This window comes from Camelus bactrianus, chromosome 20, assembly GCF_048773025.1.
Source record: "Camelus bactrianus isolate YW-2024 breed Bactrian camel chromosome 20, ASM4877302v1, whole genome shotgun sequence".
Classification (NCBI taxonomy): Eukaryota; Metazoa; Chordata; class Mammalia; order Artiodactyla; family Camelidae; genus Camelus; species Camelus bactrianus.
In genome coordinates, this window is record NC_133558.1 from 6,804,544 (window position 1) to 6,816,248 (window position 11,705).

The 11,705-nt window shown below is 44.7% G+C and overlaps 1 protein-coding gene across 2 annotated transcripts in view; it reads right to left on the bottom strand.

Annotated features, from left to right (window-relative positions):
- ELOVL2 (ELOVL fatty acid elongase 2) overlaps positions 1–8,985 on the bottom strand; it is a 41,639-nt gene extending 32,654 nt beyond the window's left edge. Inside the window, exon 1 of one of the 2 annotated variants that reach the window (XM_074348100.1) lies at positions 8,877–8,985. In XM_074348100.1, the coding sequence (XP_074204201.1) occupies positions 8,877–8,879 (3 nt within the window). In that variant the 5' untranslated portion in view covers positions 8,880–8,985. The remainder of the gene's footprint in view (positions 1–8,876) is intronic. The other variant, XM_074348099.1, reaches the window with a different exon arrangement.
- Positions 8,986–11,705: the final 2,720 nt, after the last annotated feature.

Sequence of the window (11,705 nt, forward strand, 5' to 3'; positions counted from 1 at the left end):
CATTGCCCACTTATTCTGGTCTTACAAATATACTTAAATTTCTAATCAAGTTTCACTACTTTCAAACCGACGGGGAAAGGTAGGAAAAACAGCAGGATACATATACACACATATTCTCTTTCCTCATTATTTCCAATACAACATACAAATCCAAAAATCTGCTCTATTTAGGGTTTTAGCAACTGAAGTAATGACGACCCAGTGGGAGAGGCAGAACACGGAAGATACGTTTCCTTGTAACTTTCTAGGGGTTAAGGCATTAGACTGAACAGTTAAGCTTAAGACACAGGCAATTTGATGCAGGCGGCTGGGCAAACAGATGAAGTTTAATCTGATTATGGGGAACTCTTAGGATTTTCTAAACTTGTGATTCAAATCCATTACACAATTACCAAAATATTCAGTTTTATGACTGCATCTACAGTTGAGAACCATTCAGTAAGAAAAACTGTTCTGAAACAAGCACATAGTTCGGCTTTTCATTTTTCACCAACAGACCTCATGCAGCCTAGAGTAAAGGAGCCCAAATCAGAGAATTAAGTCTTTATCACTTTTTCATTCTCTCCAGAAAAAGTCCTGAATGTTAAAACTAAAACCCATTATCTCAGGAATACAAACATTTTCTAAATGTAAATCCATGTAGATCAGTCAAGTTAGTGTTTCAAAAATGTCTACCCCAGGCATAGAGGAAAACGTTAGGTGTGTAAAGATGAGCATGATCAAGTTTCTGCGGGAGGCAGCACCAGTTCTGAGGATCTGTTCTCAGCTAGTTTGTGTATTATGAGGGGCTTTATACACTATCTTATCTGACCCAATATTCCCTACATGTTATTACATGTATTTCGTAGATGAGACAAATGGAGTAGAGAATTGAACCCAGGAGTGTGTGGTGAAAGAGGTTACGTTTTCACAAGTCGACAACACAAAAACAAGTGAGAAGAACTAACACATTAGTTGGGCCCCTTTATCACCTCCTCATCCAGGCTCTCGCAGCCCCAGCTGTGAGAACCGATTAATCTTCCTAAATGATGCTTTCAACATTTGACTCTCCCATTTCAAAAACCTGGCTTACAAAACCTAGAAGAAAACTTCCCAGCTTCAGATTCAGGACTCTCTGAAATCTGACTTGATCATCCTATAATGCTGGTCCCCAGTCTCCACAAATACAAACCTTTATGCAGCACCCAGTCCCTGCGAGGTTCTCTAAAGACACGGCCTGGTCCACGAGCTGCTCATAGTATCGACTTTTCTCAAATGCATGTTGCATGAGTTATTTCTCTCTGGTTCCTCACAAAGTTATTTCCCTAAATGAATGTTCTGCTCAATTCTACTTTTCTCCTATTCCCTACATATCAAAATCCAACTTACTCAAGATCCAATGTGATCCCAACTCCTTCGTGATCATACACCAAACGTTTTTGCTGGAAAGTTGGTCCCTCATTCCTGTGAGCTTCTAGAGCAAGATTCCAAGTTCACGTGCACCCGATTCCCAGAGTGCAGATTCTGAAGCCCCTTCACGTGGATTCAGGTTCATTGCAGCTTCACCCAGCCTGGGAACGTGAGTTTACACACGTCTGTGTCACTCTGTTCACGCTCCCTCTCCCCACGCTAGCTCTCGACAATGGGTTTGATTTTTTCTCCTCTCACTGAACTGCCTCGTCTTCTGAGAACTCTGGTGTCTCAAAGACAGTCCTGATCTCAGTTTTGTCAATCCTGAGGATTTCAGCTCTTCAATCACCAGCCGCTCCTGGCCCTGACCACAAGTGGGGCCTGATAAAGCAGCACAAGTTACTCAAGCTGTAGGGTTTAGATTTTTTTTTTTTTTGGTAATAAATCATCTAGTCACCTTATTAGATTGTCTTATTAATGGATAACATGTTACACAGACACAAAGCACATTTACTGGCCTAAGTGACTTGATGGCTCAGCTACTGACTCGTTTCTAGGCTCGCCCTGGAGGACACAAGATTCTCCCCCTGCACTGCAGATTTCTGGGAGCAGGAACTTTCTATTTAAATTGACCGTGCACAGCACACTGCTACTGATCACATGCTGAATGAACGAACCAATGGGCTTATCCAACCAAAAGTTTACCAAGGCAATGTATTTTCACATCTCCTTGGTGTTGATTTTAAAGAACTTGGTATTCAGCATAGAGCACATTTCTCTTTCCTTCAAAGGAAGAACGAACGCAAACAGTCAATCCCAAAGATGGACTTCAGACTTACAGACACTTGTTTTATCTTGCACTAAGCAAGCACCAATAACATCAGTGTTCTTTTCAGAAACGTCTTACAACAGGGACATTTCACTTACTCTTTAAATTGTAAAAAGAAAAAGATTTATGGTATAGTTAACCTAAGTTACAAAAGGCACACAGCAGCATCTTAGTGACACTGGCAGGACCTTCAAGGGGCTGATGTATAACCACACCATCGTTTAATGAAGAAACAGGCTTACACAACAGTAAAGGTAGTGTGCTTGGCACTGGTGAGTTGGAAACAGACTTCAGGCAGTAAATCCCCAATGACTTGTGACAAATGCCATTTCTTTTTGGGAGTCTGAACAGAGAAAAGACCAAAGGAAAGGAGGTACTGCTTTCCTTGAAAAGACAAAGAACCAAGAACTCTCCAGCCTATGGAGAAAGGGATGTGAAACAGCCTCTCAGGGCAATTCTGACAACTGAGTATTTTTCTGACAGCCCAAAGCACCCTCCCTTTTAGGCATAACTTCACTGCTGATATTAAAACAGTCATGAAATCTGCATTTCCAAAAATCAAAAAACTGCTGGCTCCAAGAGAATGGGTCTTCCCTGTAACAATTTAAGGAATGCCTCTGGAACGGGAGCAGAGAAGGTCAAAGCACAGCCATCCTCATTCTTCCCACATGCCTTCCCCTACACAGACCTCCCAGAGCGGAGAAGAAAGTCAGCTGATCGGGGCTAACCCTTCAGGAAAACTGAAAATGGCCTGATTGATTCTTGCATTACGAACACCTGCTGATTTCTTCTTTAAAGGCTTGAGTTAATTTTTAATCTAACTCTTCAGTACAGTAGTCAATAAACTTTTTGACCCTGTCAAAAAAATAAGGGTCTCCCAAGTTGCCATAATATCTATTAAGCTCAAAGTTTCTATTAACCACATTCTGCTAAGCCTCATAGAAAAACCAATACTCTAGATTATTTAAGTACTGGAAACAAACTCAAATGATGAACTCTCATTATGAAACAAAAATGTGCAAAGCTACCATCAGTCTCTCTGATCAATGTCCTAATACTGCAGGCATTCCACTCAAAACCAGAGACCACATTCCTTGTGCATGTTCCCCTATTTACTATACTGGTAAGTAGATTCAGTTTGATATGCACATATTTTGTTCATGATCATCTCCATTTAAAATAACACATTCTCTTGTGTGCCTTGTTTTCCGTATGTACGAAACAGAGCTTTAGGTTTTATATGTTTAATATGCTTAACTGTGTGTGCATATATAATACATTTATATCTCTATCCATCTATCCTTAGAATTCTGAGAAAGAAAACTACATGGGGAAGTCATTCTGATTTTTCCGTTCTTATCTAAAGTTATGAGAGAAAATGCTATTCTTTCATCATATTTATATGCGAAGAGTATCTTTACACTGGTTCTTGGATAAGGCTACAGGGATTAGCAGAAAAGGTTGTATTTTTAGAATCAGAAGGTTTATGCCTGGCTTTGTTAACTCTAGTATGTGATCTTGGGTAAATCATTTATCTTCTTTGAAACTCAGTTTTCTTACCTATAAAGATGATATAGCCAAACAGGATTTTTTCTCTCTAAAGTCTTTTGAGAGGCTTCAAAAGAGATAATGTGTGTAAAAATGCATTAAAAAACATTTAACTGATAAATATAAAATATTGCTATACTCGTGTATTCAAGTGAGAACTCAAAGCCAAAAAGACAACAAATGTAAGTAAAAATAATTATTCAGTAAATTCATAAATCACAGCTTTGTTTATCTATTAAGATAAATATTCATTTTTAATTTCAGTAAGAACTTAGTATTTTAGATTTAATTACATAAAAACAACATAACCTGGCCTGGTCTACAAATTGTATCATGAAATGCAAATAAAATTCTAGATCGCATGCACATTTTGATTTCAATAAGAACTAATGAAATTACAGGCTTCATTATTTAAGAATGACCTAACCTGGTCCCTTCCACAAATATAATGATTGTGAAGTGTAAATACAGTTGTAGGCATACACACACATTGTCACTTGCTAACAGGTCCCATAGCATATGTGCCTTGGTGAAGCATCCATTAGTGAAACATGTCTAAACTGAATTGTGGTAAATAATTTTAAACGCACTGAGAGCTTGTTCTTTGAAGGAATCATACTGTGGATATGCCTGGGAAGCAAATGTTCATTTCCCCATCCATGCTTTGTGGATCGGAGAGGGGACGGGAAGAGAAAAGAGCAGCGCGCTGGGAACCAGCAGCACCAGCCTGCACTTAATCAGCAGCAGCTGAGCATTTACTGCATGTCAGGTGTTAGCCTCGGTGCAGGAGAGACATTAGTGAGCAATGCAGACAAAAACCTGCCCCCGTGAAGCTTGCATTCAGGTCAGAAGGGCCAAATAAAAATCACATGATTTAATAAATAAGTAAATTATTAGAAAGTTCCAAGTGCTATGTAAATGAATAACTTGTTAGGTCATAGCGTTATTAAAAAAAAAAAAAAAGCAGCATAAGGAGATGAGTATGATTATGGTAGGGCAGTTCCCGTTTTCAAGAGCGGGTAAAGTGGGTCTACCTGAGAAGGCATGGGGGGAGACTGCAGCTCAGGGGTAGAGTGTGTGCTTAGCATGCACAAGGTCCTGGGTTCAATCCCTAGTACCTCCGTTAAAAAATAATTAAAGCTAATTACTCCCCCTCCCCCTCACGCACAAAAAAACAAACAAAGCAAAACAAAACAAACAAACAAGAGTTGTCTGAAGTCACTTAAAAAAAAAATCACTTAAAAAAACGAAGGCATTAGGAAGACAGCCACACAGCTCTCGGAGAAAGACCCAGGCAGGGGAAACAGCCAGTGCAAAGGCCCCTTTTGATTCTGAAGAAACAATCTTGTGAAAAAAGAGAGCAACCCATTTTGCCGATGAGTAACAGTGTCCCAGAGTGACTTGTTCAAGGGAACAGAGCTGCTCTAATAAAGCCGGGACGAGAAACCAGGTTTCTTGGCTCTTGGTCCAGAGCCCTTGTTCCGTTCTGTGCCTCTGTTCACCAGGCACAGAGGAAAGTGCCCTGTTCCTACAAGGCACTGAGTGACATAGGGTGACATCTCTGCCGTGGGGGGTGCAGAATTCTTCTGCTCTATTACTCAGTCAGGTCCACTGACATTTCTCGAATGGTAGATAAAGCTCAGAAATAATTTCATGTTTCTTCCCAGGGTTTATTTTTCTCCTCGCTTTATATGTGCTTCCTTTCTTGGGTGGGTCATTTTAACATCAGGTTATCTATTAAAGTAAGTGTATTTCTTTGGATGCTTGTTAAACATGGAAATAAGCTATAAAATAGAAAGCATTTATGACTGAGCATGAAAAAAAGCTGGTAAAAGAGGAGAGAGCTGATAAAATGGAGAGAATGTGGAGCCGATGACTGAGAGGGGGAGAGGCTGTAGGGAGGCAGGAGGAAGGGGGAGGGGGAGCCAGACCTCTCAAACATACTAGGACCAGAGCCCCAGGCACTAAGCTCCTAAGTGAAAACGATGACGAAATAAGAAGTTTCAGGTAAAAAAAAGTTAAAAACAAAGAGACAACAAAAGAAGAAACCTGCAGAAAAGGCAAGCATAGTGGAAAGGGGGCTGGAAAGGAGAAGAGATTTAAAGGTATTTTCAAGTAAAAATATGAGGATATTACATAATAAACAACAAAAAGAAAAAAGAATCAGATTTCAGACACAGTAGACTTGAGAGCTGGTGGAATTACTAACAGCAAAAGGGAACAGAGAGACGTTGTCTGAAAGGTGAGCAGCTTTCTTTTGGTGATGCCAGGTTTAAGGTGGCACTGAGGTTCTCACCAGTGGAAAGGCTTGAGCAGAGAAGAGGTGCATTTGGAAGATGGGTATCATACGCCTGGGGCTGTTTTGTCTAATACAGTAGCCTCGAACCACACGTGGCTGTGGGGAAACCGGCCAGCAGGAGCTGAATGTGCCATAGCAGGAAACACACATCAGATTGTGAAGACTTCATAGGGGAAAAAAGTTTAGTGTCTCACTAATTTTTTCTACACTGACTAGATGTTGAAGTATTATTTGTGGGGAGTGGGTTAAATAAAATACATAAAAATAACATCACCCATCTCTTTTTACTTTTAAGGTGACTACTAGAAAATTAACAATTACATACGTGGCTGGCATTGTATGTCTCCTGGAGAGTGCTAATATAGAGCAGTAGTAGATAATTTTAGGATCACAGAAGGGAAGAGAATTGAGGGGGATCACAGACAGCATTTAGAGGTGTCTCCACTGCAAACATACGAGAGAAAGAAGAACCCAAGTCATTATAATAGTTAATATTTTCTGAACACTCGAAGCACTAAGCCAGCCACATTGTGTTATCTTATTTGTTCCTCCAAACCTTATGAATTAACATTACCATCTTCTTTTACAGAAGAAAAAACTGAGGCCTAAAGAAGTTAATCTGCCCAAGGTCACAGTGAAATGTTGATGCCAGGATTCAATCCTATGACTGACTCCCAAGTTGTCACATCAACACCAAAACTATGCACACTCTGCAATTATTAAATTGTTAGTTTCAATATAACCACTTAAAATTTAACAATTTATTACAATGGTTCATTGTCCAGTCGATGTCCTAGTTCGATTAAGAAAAAAATACAAATATACACATTTGTAACCTTAGCATTATGCTGAACTACTAATGCTGACATACTCTCACCATGCTGCGCTCAAATAAGAGCATCCAGTGCGACTTCCTGCCTCCAGTCAACATCTACTAAAACCCAAACTGGACGAGTGAAGAGGGTACACAGCTGATTGTCCAAGGGAGGTGACCCGGCACAACCCTGAGCAGCAGGGCCCTGCTTTCTGAATATAACTAGATATACCATGTGATCCACTTAACACATCTTAAACTCTTTTAGACTTATGAAAGCCCCAGAACCTCCCAAACTGTGATTTAAATGTTTTGAAGGGATCAATTACACCTCAACTAAAAAAAAAAAAAAAAAAAAAAAAAAAAAAAAAAAGATATTCTTGGACTTGTTCCCTTACTCGTTCCAGTTCATAATAATTTGGAACAGAAGTTCAGGCCTTGAATGACACAGCCAGTTAGCCCTAACGATGCTTTGTCCACCCAGCTGCCAGGCTGTCAAGGGCATGAAGTGACAGACTCAGGCATCAGAGATGCCACCTATACTCGTCACTGAGCACCACCAAACGGAGTCCCTCCGGTCCAAGAGCATCTCTCCTCTCATCTTCACTTGAGATTCTCATCATTACCATTGTCGATTGGATGAACAATCCTGCAGCTGCACTGCTGTTTCTCATTTGTCCATTAGCATCATATGCTGCTTTATTGGGTTATTTTTTTTTTAATTTACTGAGCACCTTCTATGTGCCAAGCACTGTTGGAGGTACTAGAAATACAGCAGTGGACAAAATGACAAAAATCTCTGCCCTACTGAAACTTATATTCTGGCGGCTAGCACATTCAATAAATTCAATAAACCAGATACTATATTAAATAATAGATGCTGAAGAGGGGAAAAAAAAATTAGGCAGACAAGGGCAATATGAACTGTGGTGGGTGGGGTGGGAAAGACGAAGAGTGGCCAGGGAAGGCTTCACAGGTAATCAGATAGTTTGTGCCTGAAAGCGTAGAGGGGGCAAAAGCTAGGGCTGATAGGTGCCAGCTGGAGTGGGGAAAAGACAGGAGATTTGCATATTTTAACAAGCCCTTAAGTGGAGAGGAAACCCTTTGCGAGGGAGGAGAAAGGCAGAGAGTATGAACCACTGAGGACAAGGAAGTCTTCACATTTTGCCGGGGACTAGCTGGTCCTTTGAGTTTAGCACACTTTCTTTCTTTATAGTCACACACCCAGACTCTGCTTCCAACACTCTCAGGCAGTCCATGGGACACTCACACACCGCGCTCTCTCTCCAGGAACAGAGCTTAACGCCCAGCAGACAGCGCTATGAATTCGGAGTCGCAAACTGGGAGAGAGCGCAGTTGTTGGAAGGGAAGAGGCCCCTCCATCCCGGTCCACAGATGGAAACCCACCCCTCGGCACCACCGTGCAAACGCAGGGAGGCGCGGGCCGGCACCCAGACACACCCCCGGGGCTGCGGGCGCCGTGCTGGAGGAGAGGAAGGCATTCAACCGTTAGAGCCCCAAAGCCAGAATTTCCCGAGGCAGGGTGGGTCCCGCGCGAGGGAAGCGCCGTTCCCCGCGCCGGGAGCGGGGGGCGGCGGGTGGGAGCCGGTGCGGGGAACGCGGCTGCGGGCGGGCATGGCCGCCGCGGGAGGAGCGAGCGGTTGCCGGGCATCCCGGCGCTGCCGGCCCGGTGCATGCAACAGGGGGCTGGACGCGAGCGGGCGCCTCGAGCGGGACGGCGGGCCCGGACCGAGTGCCCGACACCGGGGGCCCGGGGACTCGGCCCGGCCCGCGCGGCCCCCGCCCAAACGTTCAGCGCCCTCTCCCCAGGCCCGCGCGGCCCGGCCCGGCCCGGCCCGCCGTCAGCGACGGGTTCCAGTGGTCGAACCCGCGGATCCCGCGCAGCCTCCCGCTCGGCCCCTGCCGCCCCGCGCGTCGGTCGCCGAGAGAAAGAAAGAAAGAGCGAGCGGCGGAGACGGCGCGCGGCCGGCACTCACCATGATCCGCGGCGACGCCGGCGGGCGGCGATGCGCTGTCCAGGGTAGCCGGCGTCCCTCTGCCCCGCGCGCCCGCCGCGCCCGCTCCTCTTACCCCCACCCACACCCACGCCCGGCGCGCGCACGCCCGCCGCCCGCGCCTCCCCGCCCCCTCGGGCTCGCGCCGCTCCCGCGCGGCGCTCCCAGCCGCAGGGCCGTTTCGGGCGCCCGCCGCTCCACGCCCCCTCCCCTCGCCGGGGCCTCGCCGGCCGCGGCGCGAGCAGGGCGGCTGGGGAGGGGCGGGCAGGCGAGGCCGCGGCCCCGGGTGGCCTCGCGCGCTCCCTCCCGGGCGCCCGGCTTCTCCCGCGCGGCCGCGGCGCCCCCTACCGGGAGGGCGGCGATTTGCAGGCCCAGCCGGCACCGGCCGCGCTCAGCAGCCCCACGTTCGCAGAGCCTCGACGAGGACCCACCCATCACCTGCCTCTGTCCGCCGGCCCGGAGGCTGCGACGACCGCAGGAGCTGGGGGAGGAGAGGAGCTGCAGAGGTCCTTCTCTTAGTTGGCTCCGTGGCTTTCAAGCACACATTAAAGGAAGAATGGCCCTTGCTCATGCTGGTTTGCGGGATGTGGTGTTTTAGAGGTAGGGGTCAGTCCGGACACTCAATTTCAGTGTGTCATTAACCTGGGGTAGTAGAATATGAATTCTCAATGTAGATATTCTCAGACATTATTGTGTATGCATTGCACCTGATGATTTCATCAACTACAGAGAACTGGGACGCATCAAGGTGATCACAGGTGTAGACCACGAATACAAAATTCTAACAAGCATCACAAATGATGCTGATGCAAGCAGGTGGTCCATGGACCACAGTTTGAGAACACAAGTCCATTATCTACTTAGGGAGAGCTTTAGTCTGTTCTTCTAACAACAGTAGGGGGAGATTTGACTGCCAGCCTTTAGGCATTGTGCTGTTTGCTTGCAGGAATTGTACCACTTTGTCATGTAGACCCTGCAAATGCACAACAGGTTAACACGTGAAACTCTTAAATTTTGAATTATCCCTGTATTCCCCCTGCCATTTAGCCTGATAATCGTTATTTTACGTTTATTATCTAAAAACACATATCAACTGACAGGGCCAAAAAGAGATCTAAAAAGTCACCAATATGTTATCTTTTTCTTAAAATATTATTTTATAGCTTTTCTTGTCACTACAATAAAGAAACTAAGGAGAGGGCAACTGCCAGAGCATTTTTCTTCCCCCACCAATTATTTCATTAAACAGAAAAAGGAAGTGGTTCTGCGTCTGTAAACACAGGACTGGGGTAGTACCTTAACATTCTGACCAGATGTAACATGAATTCCCACTTATTTACCAATAAAAGTATTTTAATATGCCATCAACATGCTTTTATAAAAATTATCTTCCTTTTATCATTTGTTCTCTTTTATGGATTACTCACTTATAATTTATTGTGACTTTAAATCAATCTGCTTTTCTTCAGAATATTTGCGTTTTTAGGCCAATAATAATAATAGAAACAGCCCCTGGAAACCACATACTCTGCCTTTGTGTAAAGAAACTCTATCTATGTGTATGGTCAGGCCATTCAAGATGGCTGTTCTCTTGTTCTCTGTACAGCCCCTGCTTCACTCACGTGACTATCCAGTCCTCTTCATTATAGGGCTTAATCAGTAACTTTCTAGTGCTTGCTTCCTGCTCCAGCTGCTGGTTTCTCTGGGAACTGATGAGCCACCCTGACATCACTTCCCCCTATAAATGGTAGCCGCCTCCTCCCCCAGACTGCTGCCCTGTCCTGCCTGCCATCCACCATCCACCATCCACCATCCACCATCCACAGTGGGGGACCGCTCCAGGCCCTGTTGTTTCAGACGTGTGAGCTTCCCTATTCGATAAACTGTTGATGTCTCTGTCGCTGTCTCTGGACCTCTTGCTTCAGTCCAGAGGCTGGGGGCAACTACAAGGCATGCAGACCTGCAGGGTGCAGCCCAACACTGTGAAGTTAGAAATGAAAAGTAGTAAGATGAAGAGGAAACCCAGACAAAGCCACCCTGCGCAAGTCAATTACCTCCAACAAACTGATTGCATCTTTCACTCAGTATCATCAGGGCTATGGATTTACAACAAAGCAACATACGTATATGCCGCTCATTTGGCTGTTAGGGAGTAACAAGTGGACAGGCCTCACCTCGGATCAATCCAGGTAAAAAGAGATTTATGTTCATTCATTTAAAAATCTTTTCTGAGCACTGTGTTCCAGTACAATGTTCTAGAGCAGGGGTTGGTAAACTACAGCCACAGGACAGATCTGGCCAGCTGCCTGGGTTTTTGTAAATGAAGTTTTACTAGAGCACAGTCATGTTCATACGTTTACACGTGGTCTCGGGCGGCTTTCATGCTACAATGGCAGAGTTGAGTAGCTGTGATGGAAACCATAGGGCCTGCAGGTCCTCAAATATCTACTGTTCGGCCCTTAACAACGAAAGAAAAATGTGCCAACCCCTATTGACTCCAGACGTTATGAATAATGCCTTGGACACTGCAAATAGATCCTTGTCTTTTGTGAGACTTCTATTTTAATGGGAAAGAAGAATACAATAAACAGAACAATTTTAGATAGAGAAGTAGTATAAAGAAATAATATTATGAAAGAGAGTGACTTGATGGGAGGAGGCACTGTGGAGAGGCTGGTCAGGAAAGTCTCCCTAAGCAGATGACATCTGCGTTGAGATTTCAGTGGCAGAACAAGCCAGCTATGAAACCATGAGAAAAATCTACAGGAGATTCTTCTAGATGAAGAAAATGCTCTGAGACAGAAAAGTTGG